We start from the raw sequence: 20,635 nt of genomic DNA, 5'->3' as shown, positions 1-20,635 counted from the left end.
TGTGGTTACCAGTAAGCAGTGGCAGAGTTCGGACTTGAACCTTCATCTTCCAAATCCCATTTCCTCTAAAATTGCAATGAAGGGCAGTGTAACCTTGTGCAGCACACAAGTCACAGAGATCCAGTTAAAATAAGGCTTTAATGGCTTTAATCTACAAGGGTCTGAGGAAAAGACATTAGCTTCCAGAGTAAAGCAAGAGAGCAAGGAGACCCAAGGATAACTGATTCATTTTGTTCAAAACTTTTGACTTTTGTAAATAAGAAAGAAAAGCCAAATAGCAGATAGTAATTAGGAGAACATCACTTATTAAAACCTAAGAGATGTAATCAAAGGTTTGTTGAGAGGAAAAGGCATCCTTTTAAAACCTTTTTAGTTTAAGAAAAATGAATGTGAAGGAAGTGATTAAGTCAAGAAGATGGAAAAAACTTTTAAATCTAAGGAAAGAATTCAAAATGAAAGCAGACTATAATAACGATGAAAACCCAATCAGTTGAGTCGATTGTTGGGAGACAATCCTGCAAGTGTTACATTCCTGCCCTCTCAGGGGCAGAGGCTCAGGCTGCTTTTGTCCTGGACCATCTCTTCAAGGAGATTTGTGTAGCAAACAGCTTTGGAAGATAGAGGGAGTACCTCCACCCAGAGCCAAGGCATGCTTACTGTCCATTATAAAAGATTCAAGCTCCTTAAGCTTAGGATTCAGGTTCCTCCCCTGTAACTCAACCCATTATGTGAGCAGGTATCATGGCGAGAAGTGGGGCTGAGAGAACTGACCCAAATGCTGTTCCTGTAGCTCTCTCCGACCCAGGAGGCTCAAGTGTTCTGCCAGCCGACTAACTTGTTAGTATGTGAGTAGGGTAAAATCTCAAGCCCTTTGCAGGTCTGCACATTAATAAAGAAATTCAGAGCTCATTGGAAAGAAAAAAGAAAGAAAACAGCCACAATAATAAATAATCCATTAGTTAGCCTATCAAGAAAAAAAGGGGTAAAAATAAAGAATTAGAAAAAGGATTAACACACATGTATAGGAAACTATAATTTTTTTAAACTTTTATTTACTTATTTGAGATATAATCAACATATAACATTATATTAGTTTCAGGTGTATAACATGATTCAATATTTGTATGTAGAAAACTATAATTCTTATAAAAGAACCATTTGTACAAGTATGTGCTAATATCGTGAAAATTTGAGTGACATAAATCATTTTTTGAAGAAAATGTAAAATATCCAAATTTACTCAAAAAGAAGCAGAAAATCTAAACAGGCAATCCCGTGCAAGACATTGAGAGGCCAAAGCCAAGGTGTTGTTTTACTTAGTGGATCAGCCACATTCTTCCAGTGCCTGCCCATTGGCTTTTCCTGGCCTTCCATCAAAGGCGGATGACCTCATCAGCCATCAGCCAAAAGGGCTCTTGTTTGGCTCTGCTTAGAGTTGAGAGAGAAGGTCAAATCTCCCAGCCTTAACTGGAAACATTATGGTGTGACAAAATGACCACGTTTAATTGCATTTTTTCACTGGAGAAATAATTTTTATGAAACAGTACACATACATATTTCTTATGAGCCCTGCCTGTTAAATGTTATGCCGTTTTCTTTATTGATAACATAACACCTTTGCCCTGGAAAGGCTGGTTAAGGAGTGACTGATTTCATTTGGACAAAGACAGAAAGATTCCTTTGGTGCGTGCCAGTGCTTCCCTTTGGTTCAGTGTGCTGCCCTATAGGACGGCCCTTCCCTATGTATCCCACCCATTGTCACAGAGCAGTGCTTCTCCAACCAGCAGCATCAGCATTACCCAAGAACTGGGGAGAAAGGCACATTCCTGGGCCCCACCCCAGAACTACTGATTCAGAAATTCTGGGGGTGGGGCCCAGCCATCTGGGTTTTAACAAGCGCCTCCCATGATTCTGATGCAAACTCAAGTTTGAGAAGTGCTGCAATAGGCCTCATTCATGTTATCAAATTCAGCATCTATCAGAGCCCACTTCCTGTTGGTTGCATCAAAACTACTCAGAAGGAAAAAATTCCATTCTTGTGCACCCCCATCTCGCTATAAATAGTGAACACTTGCTCACCAGCGAGCAGCTGGAGTTCCTGCCCATCCCTGTTAGAGCGCTCCGGGCTCCATCCGACAGCTGCTGCAGAATACCAACAGTGGAAAGACAGCGGTGTTCAGACGGGCGGACGGGGAAATTCTGCCATCTTCCAGGCCCTGCTCAACAGACTCATAAAGTAGTTTAGCAATAGACATTTTTTTTTTAAATGAAAAAAGTTAAGCTGGAATTAATTCAGTTTACTGCCCCGAATCCTAACTCAATGTGAGATTCAAAGAGACAGCAAGACCTCAGGCAACAAAACTGGAAGGACCAGAAACCTGAATGCTTCCTGTCTTTGTTCCTAATTCACCGTTGGACCTTGGGAACATTACGTAAGCTTTTAATTCTTTAATATTCCGTGAAATATGAGAGGTAATGACCCCTCCTTCCTTCATCACAGACTGGTGGGTGGATTCAGTACATGAGCCAGAAAAGAGGTTTTAAGAGAAAAAGATCTACAAGCAGGACTGGCTATAACGTGGGTACTATGGCCCAGTCCCTACTCACCTCCTCCAAACTCAGGGGGAGAGTTAGCATTTTAAAGGGCTAGCATTTTAAAGACCCGCTAGCTCATACACACACGCAATCTGAGCTGCTCATCACACCTCAAGGCAAATTGGGCTGCTTCAGCCTTGGCCTTGTCCCTCTGACTTTAGGGGGTGGAGAGAGGTGGAGGGTGCTTTTCCATGATTCTCTCTTACCCCATGGCTACCTTGATCAAATATTGTGAGCCCAAACTAGGGGTTCATGCTTAAGAACTAAAAGGTACCTTTGGAGAAACTAGGCAGGATTCTTTTCATCCAGGGGCATGCTTTCCCTGTCACCTCCTGGACAATCTCCCCTGCACAAGCTCTTCTAAGAGGTCTGTGGTCTGCTGCACCTCCCTCCATTGGGAGCTCGTGGAGAACCATGTCTTTCCTTCACTATCCTTTATGCATTCTGGGTGCTCAATATATGTTTGCTGAACGAAAGATAAAAGAGGAATGAATGGATTAATTCTTCCCCTTTAAGAGCGCACTTGACACACATTTTATCCTACTTTCTTTCACCAGCTTACAGCAGACAACATTATCCCCACTGAGAACTGCCTGGGGCCATTGCTTCTTGAGATGTAGGATTTTATCACAACAAGGAAACAAGAAACTCAGTTGTCGCTCCTACACCCTTCTTTTACATAGTAAACCGAGGTTCAGAGGAAGAAATGACCTGGATCTGTGTATCCTCTAGAAACTTGATTGTTAGTATATTAAGTGATTGGGTGATAATCAGTATATCAAAGGACTGAGAAACCTCGAAGCAAAGAATGGATTTGGGATATAACTAACATCTGGGCACTGTCTTTGAGGAACGAAAAGCACACTCACACACAAGTCAGCATTTACACCCGTGTTCATACAACCCAACTAATTCAGCTGCAGTCACAGAGAGCGGGAGGTAACGCTTTTGAAAACAGGGTTGAAGCAGTTTGTCTCCCACAGACCTACCTGCCTGGGTCCTTTCCAGAGTTACGGATGGCCTCTCCCAAAGCCCCAGGGGAGAGGGAATGTGCCCCCAACGGTCCCTTATGTATTTTTCAAGGAATACTATCAGGACTTTCCAGCTAGTCTTGATCTATCCTTACTTGTTCTAATCATGTTAAGAGGGAGGCGTGGGTTTCGTCAGTCTTAGAGATGAAACAGCTGGGGCACAGACAGCAGCGTCCTGCCCAGTTGCGCCAGTCACCCTCAGGGAAGGAATTCAAAGTTTAAAATCCAGTTTCGCCGGCAGGGTGGGGCTGGGTGGGGCTCTAAGGTGCCGAAGGCTCTCCTGTCTCTGCTGTCTCCCCTTCCGCTGCTCCCATTTGTCTGCTTCCTTTGCCTGTCCCAGCACCTCAGTGTCCAGGCCTTACCCTCTCTGGCCTGGCACCAGGTCTTCCCCAGAGCCAACCACACTTTTATACCCCAGGCCTCCCACGTGACCTCTCCTCCTGAACGTAACTTGTGTCTCCTGCACCGATCTCATTTGTGCAAAGTAAAGGACTGCTGTTTCCGATTCACCAATGGTAGATCAGAAAGGGGGATAAATGGCCAGAGACAATGCCTCCATCCTCTGATAGTACAGGGGGGCCACATTCAGATCATACCACTTACTCTGCTGAACTGGGGTACATGCCCCTTGTTCTCCCTTGAAAGGATATATGCAGAAGGCCGTAAGCAAGTGACAGAAAAAGGTCTCCACAAGTCCCCAAAACACACCTCTTCCATGGTAATGGCACCCCCATTTGTGCACTGTCTGCCAGGTATCAAGCATTCCAAATCTCACCGCCACCCTGTGATGTGTTATTACCCCCATGTTACAGATGAGAAGACCAAGGCTCAGAGAAAGTCGTGGATATTAGCTCATTGGTGGTAGAGCTTGAATATGAATCCAGGTCTACTTGACTTCAACAGCCAGATTTCTAACTTCTACCTTCTTGTATGTTCAGCCTAACTCTGGCATGGCTGACTTGTTCCAAGCTGCACTGAGAGCTGGCCAGTGTCTTAGTGAGGGGTGTCGGCTAATGCTCCGGGGGTAGCCTCTTCCTCCTCTTCCACATCCCAAACTCTCGCCTCTGTGGGAAGCTGATTTCCTGCAACTTTTCTGTCTGGCCTGACCCCACTCCCTCCAATCTCTCTACACTTCATGGGTGGTTTCTGATGGAAAGGTGTGGAAGGCTCCTTATAACTATCCTATTAGTTCTCCTTTTAAAACATAAAAAAAAACAAGTTTGCATTATAAAATGTGGAAGCATGACTCAGTGAAGTAAAAAATTATGTCAGAACAAAGGACATAAAAGCCAGAACCCTTAGAAAGAGACATACCAAACCTGTATAACCCATCACAAGGCTGTTTTTTGCACTGAAGAAATCACGAGCACCTCTACCTGCTGTGTCCTTGAAAGACTCCAGAACTGCTCTAAGCAGTGGGAGAGCCTTTGTGCTGCCCTTGCAAACGTCACCGGCATTAAAACCCTGGCCCCATCGGAGAAGAAAGTTGGAGCGGTGAAACCAGCTCTTAACGAGGAGTCAGTCAACTGCTTCACTACTGACCAACCATGGGCAGGCAGGCAGCCTCTCTGGGCCTCAGCTCCCCATGTGCCAGTGACTTTCAAATGCTGGTACCAAGGTAATGATAAACAAGTCACCTGGAGAGCTTTTTAGAAGTTCACCTTCACCTTGCAAGTCTGAATCTCTCTCAGGTGCAGCCTAGGAATCGATATGTTTTATAAGTTCCGTCTGTGATCTCTACCCACGGTCAGATTTGGGAATCATTGAACTCGATAATATGTAAGCTACCTTCCAACTCTAAAAAATATATGAAATTTTCCTTTACTCCACTAAGGGCAGCCTGATAGCACCCCCACATCACTGGCATTGCCAAGTGCATCCCAAATGTCAGGGGAAATAGGGACATTAGTTTTATCGTAGACCAGAGGATGGATTTTGATGACCATTTGAAATCAAGACCCAGTGAGGGGCTTAGCTGCCACCCAACAGAGAAATGGGGTTTGGTTGTTGCCAGTCTGGATGGAAAGCAGTGAATACTTCTCTGGAAACAATTGGTAACACATTCTTTGCCAGAGTCCTGCTGGAAAGAATCCCTCCCTCTTTAAACAAAGCAAATTCCTTGCCTTCAAGTTTACTGACAAACAGAACCAACTTAAGAGTCTTATGTTTTTACGTCTGAACATACTGGATGAGCAAAACCTCTGTGATTGTAACATCCAGCGGGGGAAGAGATTTTAGAAAACAAAATGTAAGACACTAGTTCTTACTTTGGAGAATTTTTGAAAGAACTTCTATTACTGTTATGGATTGAACTGTGGGTTCCCCCAATCTCCCCCCCAAAATAAAAGATATGTTGAAGTCCAAATCCCAGGACCTCAGAATGTGACCTCTTTTCGTAACAGGATCTTTGCAGACAGAGGTGATCAAGTTAAAATGAGGTCATTAGTGTAAGCCCTAATCCACTGGGTTCCTTCTAGAAAGGGGGAATTTAGACACAGAGACAGACGCACACCAGGTGAAGACACACGTGGAGAAGTAGCTGCATTTCGTAACGCTGCATCTACAAACCAAGGAATGCCAAGGATGGTTGGGAAACACCAGAGCTAGGAAGAGATAAGGAGGGATTTCCCTGCATGTTTCAGAGGGAGCATGAGCCCTGCTGACACCTTGATTTCGAACTTCTAGCCTCCAGAACTGGGAGACAATATATTTCTGTTGTTTCAAGTACCCCTCGGTTTATGGTACTTTGTTACAGCAGCCCTAGAAAACAAACATAGCCAGCAACCTACATTTTAAAATAATGACAACAACAACAAAATTATGGCTGCCATCTGTTGCTGGGTTTTACATGCATGAATTCATTTAATCCTTTTAGTAACCCAATGAAGTGGGTTTATCATCCCCACTTTTATTCTATTGTCCTTTCCATTTTAGAAAAAGGGTAGGCATGGCTAAGTAAGATTAAGAAATTTGCTGAAGATCAGACAGCAAAAAAGGGGTGGATCATGAATTTGATCTCGTGCTACCTGACCCCAAAGCCTTCCCCATATTATACTGCTGCTGACACGATAGAGTAGGCTCCAAGGAAGAATTAAAACTGGTAAAGAAAACCAAAGTAATTCCTCAACCACTGAGGCCAATGTTTATGGCCTAGTCTCATTATTTTGTTTAAAGTAAAATTACAGATCAGATCTAATAGGTAAATACTAAAATAATTAAATAAAATGTAAAATAGTTTTAAATTAAGTTATCTGAGATGATCCAGGCCCTGCTTCTGTTAGCATAATCAATCGTTGACTCAATATATTAATAATAAAGATGATAAAAACAGTGATATAAGAAGTGTGACTATTTCCATTTCACAATTGATGAAACTGAGCCACTGTAGAGAGAGGTGTCTTGTCCAGACCACATGCTGTGGAGAAGCAGAGCCTGGGCAGTCTAACCTTCTTACTCCTAATCCAGTAGGCTCTGCCTCCTTTAGAAGGAAACATGTGTGATGTATTCCACATATGCCTGATTACAAAGATGACATCTATAACGTGATCCTTATTCTTCCAATGAGATTCTGTTCCCCCTGAATTAGCCCAGTGGAATATAGAAACTATTAGGTCTGCAGATGAAAGAGTCAGATGTCTGTAATAATTAATATATTAATTTGATTGCATACATATTTAAATCACACATTATATAAAAACAATCTCTTAATTAGGAAATACTGCTATTTTTTTTAAGCGAAGTTATTCTTTTTATTTATTTATTTATTTTTATCGGAAGGCACAGCTCACAGTGGCCCATGCGGGGATTGAACCGGCAACCCTGATGTCATTAGCACCACTATCGAACCAACTGCGCGAACTGGCCACCCCTGAAATACTGCTATTTTCAATCTCACAGGTCATGAGACAATTTTATTCAAACTCCTCAAAAATGTCATCATCACTAGAGCCCTTTCTTCTCCTGCCTAAGCTCTTAGAATTCCATATAAGACACTGTCATTGGAAATGTTACCTCATTTTGTATTTGTCCTCTAAATTTAGATTCATCATTGCTGCAAGTATAACTATTTACTGCTATTGCTTTTAAGTGATCCTTAAGGATTCATTTACATGATATACAACATTTAACAATTGTGAGGTCCTCTTTCAAGGAATACTAATTAATCATGTGTTAAAATTTCTTTGCTTCCTTTACCAATTCTGCCAGGAGACCCTCTCTAGAAGCTTCAAAATTAGGGTTGATTGAAGTTGTTCCAGGTTAATGCGTCTTTCCCAAATAAAACATTTTCTCATTCCAAATAACACAACGAATTTTAGAAGGACCTCCCTCCCGCCAAAAAAAAAGAGGTCCCCCTGCTTTGTGAGGCCTAACTTTTGGGCCATAAAAGCTTTGGCTTCAAGGTAGCAGCACAAAAACCACAAATATGGGCGGGTGGGGAACGCCTGAGTGTACTTACTGGTAATTTCAATAATGAAATGATGTCTTGCAATGATGCAACCCAAACTGAACCCGTTATTTTTTTAAGTTGTATTATCCTGTTTATACTTAGATATCTAACTCAGGCAGCATTTCCCTGGGAAAGCTCATGAGCCATGTGATTGTTATACACTCGGGTCTCGGTTGTGAGGAAAAGTTCTCCTGTTGATTCTACCCTCTAGAATTCAACGGTTGAAAGTGTTCGTGTCAGCCACACCTGGCCTCTGTTGCACGTAGACCTGCAGGAATGTTCCCCCCAGACAGGCTGAGAGACCTGCTCAGGACCGAGCTGTCCTGACCAGGTGGGCGTGGCTTTTGTCTGTAGCCTCAGCCAATCAGACGCAGGGCTGAGGTGTGGCCAGGACAGCTGGGCTGCCACCCTGTTCTGAATCTTCCACAGCCTAGGCCCTACCCCTGGCCCTACCCCCTCATCTTCCTTTGTTCCTCACGCACTAGTTTTCCAGAGAAACATTTAAATTGTATTTCTTATTCATTCTCCCTGTTTCGTTTCCTAGAGTTTCAACATATTTTTTTTCTACTGAGCATTGTGGGTTAAATAGGCTTTTGTGGACAAGTCTGGGAACATTGTTTGCAGTGAAAAATGCCTTCTGTGTTGGAAACAAACACCATACACAAAGAACTGTTGGAACACGACCTCTTTGTAGCGTAGGGACTCCCTGTCCAGCCTCACGTACCAGGGCTAAAGCCTGCAAGCCTTCTCTTTTCAAATCTGGGCAGCCTTTTTATTTTTTTTTAAAGTCTCAATCTGGGATGGAAAGCTATGAATCTGGCCACCTGGGGAGGATCCTAATAAACAAGACCATTTTGATTTTTTTGTTTGTTTGTTTGTTTTATCGTTGACTATCTAAATGGGAGGGGTGGGTATAGAAATAAAGTGATATGATTGCCTTCTTCCTCTTTAGGAAAACATCAACCCTCTGAGGAGAAGGGGTGGGAGGTGACTAAACTGATCATTTGACAAAGATAATCTTGATTAAATCATCTAACAACCATACTTTGAGCACCTACAATGTGCTGGCCACTGTTCTAAGCATTCCACTGAAAACTCTGACAAAACAAACAAGGTCTATGGGGAGACTGACACTAGGTGACAGAAAAAAACAAATAACAAGAACATGCAAAGTAGTGACAAACGCTCTGATGAAAATCAAACGGAGAAGTATTAAACAGGGGATGTGGGCCTGGGCAGCTGCTTTTGGTTGGATGGCCAGGAAAGGGCTCCCTGAGGAGGGATTTTTACATGAAGACCAAAACCCGGCTTGAGAAGATATAGGGAAGAGGATTCCAGGTAAAGGGAATAGTGAGTGCAAAAGCACTGAGGTAGGACAGAACTTGATTTTACTGTAGGAACAGAAGAGTCACTGTGGCTGGAGTATAGCAACTGAGAAAACCAGAGGGGACTAGGAGAGTTGCTTATACAGGTGGCAGAGGGACCAGATCCTGCAGGGCTCTGCCTCCAAGGTAAACTGCTCAGATCTAATCCTAAATGCAAGGACAACACTGGAAGGCTTAGGGGATCTGACTTGAAAGGCCCACCTACTCCAGAGAAGGCAAGAGGAGAAACAGAAGCGTCAGTGAACACGATGACAGTGGGAATGATGTGGCCATCAGGCTCTGTGTACTGTCCTTGCCGGGTGCCTTAATCGTTACATGGATTAATCCTCACAACCACTCTATAGAGTGGAAGGTACTAGAATTTTCCAATTACACGTAAAGAAAATAAAGCCTGGAAAAATAAAGAAATTTGCCTCCAGCTGGTAGTTTTTTAAAAACCTCCTTTTACATTTATGTAAGTTAATAACAGTCATGATAAGAAAACTTTTTTAAATAAACAAAAAAATTAAATCACTTGAGATCACATCGCTCTGAGATTACTACTGTTAAATCTTGGGTTGTATTTTTCCAGATGCAAATATATTATCTACTGTTCTTAAAAGCACATGACTGCTGACTTCTATATATAACATAATTCCCAGATTACAGATTGTTTTACATTTTTATTATTAATTTTAAGAATACTGTCCACAAATCCATCTTGAATGATAGTATGAAAAAAGTGTCAAACTGTAATACATAGAATCAAGTGTACTATTGGATAGTTAACTAATATGATGTACTAATTAGGAATGGAGTTATCTGGCAAATTATAGAATATTATGTATCCCACTTTGCCCACTTTGCCTATGCTTATATATTTTTAGAAAGCGTCTGAAAGGATATATACCACATTTTTTAGAGGTTAGTCTTGGTGGTTAGGGTTTCAAGTGAGTTTTACTTTCTTCCTCATATCTCTATAATGAGTGTTTTTCTTCTAAAAGTAACAAAGGACATGGTGGTGTAAAATTATAGATTAAGGCTAGATTTTTCCTAATTTAATGAAGTGCTCCAAAAAGTATTTTTCAGCCCTCTTCCATGCCCACAACTCAAAAGTCATCTGTCAGATGTAATTTGCTCCCAAGAAGGCCAGACTCAATCACCTGTGCTGTGGGCTTGTCTGGGTGGGCCCCCCAGTGCCAGAGACCATCTCCTGAGCACCTCCCATCGTGCTAGGCACCGCGAAGGTCATCATAGCAACGGCAAACCTAATTTCTGCCCTCCGCCTCAGCCACCACAGCCAGAAAAACAAACTGAGTGACTTGCGCTTGAGCTGTACACCATCTGAAATAAGTGAAGGTACTCTGAAATAAGGGAGGGCCACTTGGGACCTCCATACAAACATATATGCTCTTGTGCTTTTGTTCCCATGAAATTTGCTGTTAAGAGCTTCCTCAAGAACTCTTCCTTTACTCAGCAACGTTGTAGAATTGTTTCTCTAACACGGTCCTGTTATTTCTTTTTTCCTCTGCTTGTGCCTTGTCGTGGTTTAGACAGCTATGGCTCCAATCCCACTACTACTGGTTATGTGATCTCAGACAAGTTATTTAAACTCAAAGTCTCAGGTTTCCTCACCGATAAATGGTGACAATATTCCGTAAGGTCATTTTCAGGATTAAATGAAATCACATGGACCAAACTTCTGGGATACAGTAGACTATCTCTAAATGCCATTCTCTTCTCACTTTTCTCCTGCCCTCTAAAGAATCTCATTACTCTGCATGAGACGTGTGGGCCTTGATCTGAGCACCATTCAGCCCCGTTTCTGTTGTGGGGTGTTGGGCAAGTCTTTAAACCATCATGGTTTGGGGATTACTAAGAGATACAAATGAGATTATAGATACCAAATTACTTTTTTTTTTTAACCAAATTATTTTCTATTCAAGATAAAACTCTCCAAATACTAGAAGAGTGTGGCGACAGGAGAAACAAGCCCTTGGCTGAAAATGAACTTATAAATAAGATTAATCCTCTACATAACCCAAAAGCTTTCAATGAACATTTCCAGAGGGACTATTTTGAAATAAGAGAATTAATTGCAAAACACCCAAATCTAATGCAAGACTAGTGGGAAGGAAAAGGAACTTGACTTGCCCCTTTTGCTTATGTCATATACAACTGAGAATGAACCTCGCCTGCTTCAAATCACAAACTTTTGGCACATCTGAATGGGTAGAGAGTGGCAGGGAAGCCAGTTGAGAGAAGGGGAGTGTAAGCAATATGGAGGAGGTGCCCCGCCTTCCCAGCTGAGCAATAACTAGGCTGCCCCTCGGATGGGGACCCATGCTCAGCCCAGGCTTGCAGCATGCCCAGATGCCAGGCTGGGAAGAAATACTTGGGGTGTGCAGACGAATGCACTACAGCAGAGCTGCTCAACTAGCATTGTTCTCCAAGGAGACAGTGCATGGCCTGCCACTGGGCTGCTTCTCTGTGTTCTGTCTTGAGCACAGGAGCATTGCAACCGGGCTGGTTAAATTTGGATGAAAGATATTCCAAGAGGTTGGCCACAGCATCTCTTCCTAGGAATTGATCTATGGACTCAGCAAGGAGGATCAAGAGGACCTTACATAACCTGAAAGGACACCCCACATTCAAAATGACTGCAAGGCAGGTCCTAAGCGAAGTACATCCTGGGAAGGGATGGCTTGGCACCACGTCCCTCTGCTGCCTATGGGTCCAGGGTGTCATTTCAATGCCAGGGATCCCAGAAACACTTCATCAACCTATCCTTGTTTATGACTTAACAGGGCCATGTGAAGCATTTTTCATTTCTGGATATTCAGTCCAAAATCCGAGTCCTGTTTGGACACTTTGCTCTCCCTCTGTTATAGTAGATGGCACCTGCAGTGTCAAGGTGAAATTTCACAGCCTAAGTCATCACAGCAAAAGGCCAAGCTCTGTACTCCTGCACAGAAGAGGAAACACACATGAGCTGGGTACCCAGGAAAAGATGGACAAGCCTATCACAGCATAGGACATATGGCCCTTCATAAGCCCGATCTCTTTATTCAAAAGGTGTAGTAACCTGAGGACCGTTAGGCTGCTGTTGGCAGCCCATAAAGCCAAAATGAAGTACTTCTCCAAAAATTTTGGGTACCAGGTCACCCTCAGAAAGTTAGACTGGCAAAATCTGCACCCATGATACATTTGACTAGAATTCAGGGACAGTGAACCAAGACAGTAACTGAATTTGTGGCTGAAGAATTTGGAGCTACCCCAAATGCCCATCAAAGTGACTTGCCTGTCATATCAGGAGGGTAGAAATAGAATGTGATTACAACTTTACAAATGTAAATCTGCCTCGTTGGCTGTAGAAGATGCTGTGTGGAGAAATCAGTTTGAAGAGATGAGAGCATGCAAAAAAGAAGCCCAAAGTCTCAGAAGCTGACAGGGTCATCGAAGCAGGGATGGGTGGGCAGCCTCCTTCTTTCAGGACACTGTGTCAGGAGTATTTCTCCTGTGGAACACACGACTAATTTTATTTATTCTAACTCCAAGGTAACTAAGTAAACATCTGGATGGAATTTGTCTTCTTAAGTCCATTTACCTATAAAGGGAGACTGTGCTTGCCCTGATAGCATGACCTGATAGTCTGGTCAGTTGGTCATAATTCAGGTATGTACATCAGTCTCTGGGGTCTGGTTAATGTGAGTCCACTGGAGGAAGGTCAGGATCTGGGCCTTGATGATATTATGACTTTTGTGGTAAGTCAGTTAGCTGGAAATACCCTTCCAGTCACTGTGTACAGTAATGTCAAAAGACTATACAGTATACCCAGCCTCTGCCATGTTAGAATTTGCATATGGCTGATTGCAGGACCCAGCAATCTTAGTGAGAGCCCAGTAAAATCCTTTTTTTTAAAAAGCAAAAAAGTAAATTAATACTTAAGTTAAAAAATAAACATATTTGGTTTTGAGGATAGTTGTATTTTTCAAATTTCTGCACCCTGTGGATTTTTCTGAGTTTCTAAAGCAGTGGCCTCTTTAAAATTCATTTCCAATTCTTCATTTTTGTTTTTCAAATTGCATCACTCAGAAGCTTCAGCAGACCCCAGCCTGATAAGGCTTTTCATATTCCATCATGCAAAGACCAAAAGAACCAGGCCTGTGAACGGAGAACATTCGCCCGGAGTGGACCCAAACAGGGAGATTTGGGCTGCGTCTTCCCTTCCTCCATGCCCCAAAGTGTCTAAATTTAGTTTACTGGTTAGACTGTAATGGCATGAACATGTTGCAAGAACAAGAATCAAGCAAGAGAGGAAAAAGAAGCTTCATGTGGCATGAGGTATTTTAACGCCATGGCAACTCTGATGTCGTCTCTGTTATTTAATTCACTTCCTCAGGTCAGGTTATTCTGCCCTCTCTCCCCCCTGCACTTCCTGTTGCTGTAATCAAATCAGGTCACTCTGAATTCCTGAGTGCTCTTCAGGACTGCAGTCATGTCTATTTCCAGCAGAATGTGTTTTCTCCACCTCTTCCTTTGCTCCCGGACCTGTGTTTGGTGCCCTTGTTCCCCATTGCTCCTCTGTGCTCCACAAGCTGTAAATGCCTCTTTCATCCACATCTCCTCCCCCGTGCCCTTCTCCTTGCTGCTCCTTTCCCTGCCCCTCCTTCCTGCTGCTGCACTTGTCACCAACATAGTTAGCCGCTTGATTTGTGACTCAGTGCTTCAGAACCCGAGGACCGTGGCTCTCCTGAAAGGCCCATGCCTCTCTTCCTAGAGTAAGATAAAGTCCCTCCTCGTCCTGGGGTCTCAGTGCCATCGGGTTGAGATGACTGGGGCACTTGAACATGGTGGCTTCCCCTCTCCTTTTCCTGTGCATGTCCCCGGGACTCTCCAGGCTCTTTTAGCTTTTCTCCAGGAAAGGTGGACAGAGAAGGTTTGAGCCCAACTCCTTCCTCACTTCCAGATGAAAAAACTAAGGTCCAGAGAGCTTCACTGACCAGCTGCCTCGGCAAGTCCTTGGAGGAATCAAAACAAATAGGCTGAAAACTCAAACAAGTTGGCGAATTTGGTGGGGAAAAATCTTGTTAAGGCATGAGCTCTTATGATTATCTAAGAGTTCTTGCACTCGTTCCATCCTTGTCTTCCCGCCAGCAGTGTAAACAAGCAAAGCAGAACGGAGACACCAGCCATAGATCCGCAGGACACCTGGAGAGCGCCTTGCCTTCCAGGAGCGTGGAGGCTGGGAAGGCTGCCTGGGCCCCGCGGCCTCCACCATCAGGGCAGGTGAGGGGGCAGGGACAGCCCGCACTAGGGAATTCTGCAGAGTTCCACATCCATTAGGTTTTTCCCAATTTGCAAGTGCGCATAGTGGTAAATTGACAGAATTGTTCCCCTAAATGTAGGAAAGTGTATGAAATACAAGATACCTATAAAAATATATTTACTGGAAAAGTTATATCATCTTATAAGTCAGCCCCAGCCTTCTCTGGGGAAAGACATGGGTGATAAAAATGAAGAAAAGAACTCAGTATTTTCATTGCTTGCTGCAGTGGAAGAGGGATTTACGTTTCCCAAGCTGAGGGTGGAAAGGAGGGATATGTCCTTGGGTGCAAAGGAAGCAAGCCAGGCAGCTTAGCAAAAGCCACCCCTTGGTGTGAGCGTGGAAGCAGGTCCCACGTGGGGTGCCGTGCGGTCCCCGCGCTCCCAGCGAGGGCTGGTTCTGGCGCATTGATCTGCTGAGTTAGGCCCTGAGCCACGCAGCTGCTGCAGCTACGCACTGTGATTAAGAGCTTTGTTGATTTTCTAGCCCAGGACCACATCGGTAGGGACAGAGTACGACAGGAGAATGGCGGGAAGCCAAGAGGAAAGAGGGTTTATGAAATGAGCTCTCGATGAAGAAAACTGTGGGGAAGAATGCGGTGGAAGCAGATTTGGGGCCAGTAGATGTGGGAAAGTAGAACACCTCAAAAACTCTTCCGACTTGAGCTGAAACAAAGCACGTTGCCAACACAGGCAGAGGATCCCGTCTGTGAGAGAGACACTCAGCACTGTTTATCTACAACAGAATATTCCTCTCTGCAAAATCACCGCTGACATTGCCTAACCCTCATTCTGTACCAGGCACTGTGTTGGGCTGTAGGGTTGTAAATAACAACCAGTCCGTCTAGAGAAGGAGATTGAACACATACCTAAAACGATTTGCAAAAAATGCAAATGTATCTTCAGGGAGTCATAAAAACATTTCGCCTAAATTTTGGGCCCAGAGTCAGCAGGAATGAATGGGGGCTAAAGGAGGCAGGACTGGGTTGGCTGCGGCCTGCCTCACGTGCAAAACTGATGGAGGTTCTCCGGGTGGCGGCTTCCCATGCTTACTGGTCCGGAGGAGGCGTGCTTGGGGATGCAGGCTGGGCTCCCAGTGCTCCTAGGGCAGCAGGTGGAAAGGGAGCAGCTGACAGTTTGGGTGTGCAGTACAGGCTGGGAAACCCTCATGGCCCCAACCGGATGGCTAGACAATCCTTTGGAACCGAGAGATAGGCGCCGGGCATTTAGGACGCGATTCTTGCCTCCAGCCCCACGTACCCATCCACCACAAACTTGTGTATCTGTGGCTCACCTGTGTGTTTTGAGGAGAGATTTCTTCCAGCCTACATTTCCCTTCCCTTAGCCTTCTTTTAGTAAAGAAATAAATTACTTTTGCTTCCTGTTTGCTTTCAAAAAATTCTTTTTTTGCCCCTGAAAATAAACTGGAAACTGGGGAAGATGTGTATCTGATGTGTTTTTGTATGTCAGTGTAATACACAAGGGAGGAGATGACATATTCAAAAAAGGAAAATAAAAAAATATATAACTCAAAACCAATGAGTGACCAAGCTCAGTACCTAATGGCTTTTTTTTTTTTCCCAGTCAAAAATAAAACCCCATTTCTGTGGTTCCTGTGTGAAGATGATGTGACCTGTGTGGCTCTTGCATCATCTACCTTCCACTGCGAGAAACACCTTCTGTGTGCAGCTTTGGAACCAGGTGTCTGCACTGGAGGGCTTCGAGGAGGCTCACCTTCAGCCAGAAGAGTCCGAGAGCTGTAGACCAAACTGGACGCCCTCCGAGTGCTCCAGCCCAAGCCAGAGGGACCTTATCCCAGTGTAGCCTCAGCCGTTTATCTCCGGGGGGAGACACGCAGGCTAGCAGGGCTGCTGAGCAGCACCAGTCTCCCAACTCATCATCCACCACCCTTCCCTGTCTTTCTAAAACAGTCAAAAGGGATTGAAATTCCTGGCAGTGTCTGGGACAAATGTCCCTACCACTGTTGTTTTCTTCACAGAGGAAAACTGAATTTAAGAAGAAGCTCATAATACCTAGCATTTAAATGCAGAGCCAAAAGTCAGGTGCGGTCTCCCTGGTGCTAGAGGTTCTTTGAAATCTTCAAAGCCTCATTCGTTGTTCAGAAAACAAAATCAAACAACTGTCTTTGCTCCCTCCTGCCCCCTCCCTCGCGCAGTAGCTGTTCTTGGCAGCTGTCCCGAGCGGCACCCGGTAATTCCACGGTACACTGTGTCCATTTGCATCCATTTAACCAGCTATTTACAGCCACCCTTTATGCCACCTGTAAGAGGCAGCGCCACCATGACACTAAGTGGCTTGGCCGGGAACCGGGTGCCCCGTGATATTGTCCGCTTGAAAAGCCTGAATTTATGGAGTGGTTGGCACTTGGAGAAACAGGGTAACAGCTGGGGACATCACAGGAACGGTGCGGGAGGCGCCAGACGCACGGTCCTCCCTCATCAGCTCCGCTCGGGGGCTCCTTTGCTAAGACCACACGGCGAGGAGGACCCTGCGGGCCTTGCGAGCAGCCAGTTTCCTGCCTGATACGGAGTCCGCAGCCGTTTGGACTTGACTTTCTGAATCACCGAGACGCCTGGCGGTGCGGAGGGGGGCGGGGACGCGAGGCGCCGGGGTGGGAGCCGCAGTCCCGCGGCCTCGGGACTGGATGTCACCCCCTGGAGTCTGGCAAACATGCTCGTATGTGACGCGGCGACAAGGGGACACCTGCGCTCCCGTGCGTGCCGCACTCGTGCAGCTCCGGGTGGCAAACGGGGTGAAGTGAGGACGTGGGCGAAAGGAAGTTGAGGCGCAGGAGCGTCAGAAACACTGCCTTCGCGTCCCTGTTTTTGGAGGCTGTCCCGACGTGGGGGTCGGTGGGGGGCACCGCACGATGGACTTCCAAGCTGCCCGGGCACAGCTGGAGGCCAGGCGGGCAGGGCCCCCCGAGGGCCGGTACCCGGTGGTCCCACGAGCCCACGAGACGCCCGCGGCGCCCAGGACCGCGTGGTGCGCTCCGAGCTCACCGAGCTGCCCAGAAGCCGAGCAGAAACCCTGACGGGCCCGGGGCTGGTGGGCTGGGGCGCGGAGGCAACGCGGACTCCGAGCGCCTTTCGTTTCAAGGAGCCTTACTTCTGGGAAGGGACAGGGAACTGTCAATCAGCGAGGGAGGGAGCGCCCGGCTCCGGGTGATGTCAGCGGATCAGCTGCTCGCTAACAAAGAGGGGGTATTACAGGAGAAAGTTGCGGCGGCGGCGGCACCCCGGAGCCTCGGCGGAGAGGGGCAAGTAGGCGCAGGGAGGGGGGACGGCTGCGGCAGCAGCAGCTGCAGGCCCAGGAATTGGAAGGGCTGTAGGGGGAGGCAGTGCGAGCAGCCCCGACTGCTCCTCCTCTTCCTCCTCCTCCAAACTCGCAGGGTGCAGCCCCAGCGCTCGCCCAGCCGCCGGAGCGCCCGGAGGGACGGGAGGCAGCCGCGCGGCCCCGAGCTGGGCAGGGTCCCCCGCCGCCATGGACAGCGACGACGAGATGGTGGAGGAGGCGGTGGAAGGTACACACGTTTGTCTGGGTCCGGGGGCGGAGGCGCGCGGAAGGAGCGGCGGGCTGTGAGCGGCGCTGCGCCGAGCCCCGCGGCCGCCACGGTAGCCGACACGGGTGGCCCGGCTCCGGCGGGGGCGCAGGCCGGGAGCCGCGCTCCGCGGGGCCGGGGTCCCCGGTAGGGCACGGCGGCTCCACCCCGCCGGCCGCTGCCTGCATCCCGGGCTAGGAGTTTCGAAACCTGCCCTGCGCTCTTCCCCCTCCGCGGATGCAAGGTGGGGGTGCGCAGCAGGACGGTGCTTGGAGAACCGTGGTCTCCGCGGAGCAATGCCCCCGCAGCTTTTGGCAGCCCTGATCCCCTCTCCGGCCGCCGGCCCTTTCCTTCTTCTTGCCCCTGCGAATCACCGTGACCACGGCTGCGGCCGGCTGGGTCCCCCCCCCCCCCGCCCGCGCAGCGCGTGGTACCGAACCTGGCACGTGGCAGCCGCGGCCCGAGCGGCCGCTCCTCCGAAAAGATGAAATCATTGCAGGGCGAGGGACTAGGCTCCCGACCCGGGGCTTGAACGTGCGCAGACAGGGAGCGGGTGGCCCTCCCCTTTGCTGTCCCCAAGCGAACTCAGTCACACCGCCCCCTCCCCCTTCCTGCTTCCGAGCCGGGTGCCGCCGCCACGCTGTGCAGGCGCGCCGCAAGCCCGGACCGAAATTGCTGGGTGACACTTAACTTTCTGAATTCCATGCAGTTGGCTGTGGGTGATATCACCGCCGGGGTGTCGTGTTTCTCCGCCCCTTCTCTTCTAGCGCCCCTCCCCCGACTTTTCTCGCACTTTGTTTTGCTGAGTTTCTCCACCTCTTTTTTTGCTAGTTCTAAAAAGCGAGGTGGGGACGTTATACAATCTCGTTGTTTGTATCATGAGATGTTATGATTTTGTAACAGTGAATACTGGAAGATACTCTTTAGCGTATTTATTTATTTGATTCTACCCAGACAGTACGTCGTGATGTTTTGCAATATTGTGTGGTATTATTCCAGAATACTTTAAGCATCTAAGTAAACAATTTTTAGCTTTTGGTTGAATCTGGTTTCTACCTCATTTGTATAAACAATTTCTCATAAACGGTAAAGAGAAACAAAGTAGCAACACCGTACAAATGCATAAAGATACGTACTTATGGCTACACTGGGAAAAGAAATCCATTTTTATGTTTCCATAAAACATAATTGACTCTTCAGCAGCGCTCCAGAGGTCTTAGGATGAGATTAAGTAGAATAATATTTCTGAATTCTCTGAAAGGTATCCATTATAATGTAACTATTAAAACTTATTTCTTTATCCATCTTCAAAGAGTGTTTCTCGTTGTTTTAATTTCACAATGTTGTGAATTCTCTGATAAGTAAAACCAGTGCTGGGGCTTGCTGGGGCCCAAAGACATTGATGGAGTCCGTCCATTGAAAGGCTTCTTGCAATTAAGTTATTGACCTCTTGTGCCTTCATGTTGTGCAAGATAAATGAAAAAACGCTCTTCTCAAGTTGTCAGGGCTTTCTCTCATTCTTCAAAGGGTACTTCTACTTGAGCTTGTAAAAATTTAATGCAAACCCTTGAGCGTGGGGAGAGCTCCCCAGGTTAAACTATTTTCCCCTTTGAAGCTGCCTAGAAATAGAAGGCCCAGTTGTCCATGGTCCTCAAGCTCCTTGCAGAATGTGGACAAGCAACTTTAGAAATGTATCTCAATGTTGTTTTTGAGCTTGTCTAATTTGTAGAAACAGAGACCGTTCTTTATATAAACAAGGACTGTTCTGTTATATAGGGTGACTATATACATGATTGTCCAAAATCAGAATATGCCTGAGAATGAGAGGGATCAGTAGTAATACTTATGCTGGTAAAACAAACACAAACTCACAGATACAGAGAACAGATCAGTGATTACCAGAGGGAAAGGGGGTTGGGGAGTGTGGATGAAAGGGGTGAAGGACGTCAATTATATGCTGATGGGTAATAACGAGGCTTTTGGGGGTGATCACTTTGTAGTGTATACAGATAAATTACAAAGTTGTACACCTGAAACTTTTGTATGTATATCCTTAATGCCGGGACAACTGGGTAAGCCTTCAGCATTTGGGGCCATCCAGGACACATGATGACTCAGTTGTACCTGAGCGTAAACAATTAGAGTAACAGACTCTTTAAAAGTCCTCAGAAGCATCCAAGGCTCAAGCTCACACAGTGTCTAGAATGTGTGAGGAGACACACGGTAAACTGCACCAGTGGGCTTTTCTCCAGCCATTCTTGGCCTTCTTAGTGCTGTTTGTAATAGCCTTTACTTAACATGTAACACATCA

The 20,635-nt window shown here is 46.1% G+C and overlaps 1 protein-coding gene across 2 annotated transcripts in view; it reads left to right on the top strand.

Annotated features, from left to right (window-relative positions):
• The first annotated feature begins 17,063 nt into the window (after window positions 1-17,063).
• Window positions 17,064-20,635, top strand: part of SETD7 (SET domain containing 7, histone lysine methyltransferase) — a 43,051-nt gene continuing 39,479 nt past the window's right edge. The window contains exons 1-2 of one of the 2 annotated variants that reach the window (XM_081077659.1): window positions 17,064-17,361; window positions 18,175-18,306. In XM_081077659.1, the coding sequence (XP_080933785.1) occupies window positions 18,267-18,306 (40 nt within the window). In that variant the 5' untranslated portion in view covers window positions 17,064-17,361; window positions 18,175-18,266. Of the gene's footprint in view, window positions 17,497-18,174; window positions 18,307-20,635 lie in introns of both variants that reach the window. The other variant, XM_081077658.1, reaches the window with a different exon arrangement.

This window comes from Rhinolophus hipposideros (genome assembly GCF_964194185.1).
Source record: "Rhinolophus hipposideros genome assembly, chromosome: 16".
NCBI classification, from domain to species: domain Eukaryota; kingdom Metazoa; phylum Chordata; class Mammalia; order Chiroptera; family Rhinolophidae; genus Rhinolophus; species Rhinolophus hipposideros.
The sequence above is the reverse complement of the archived record's forward strand: the minus strand, read 5'-3'. Positions and strand labels throughout refer to the sequence as shown.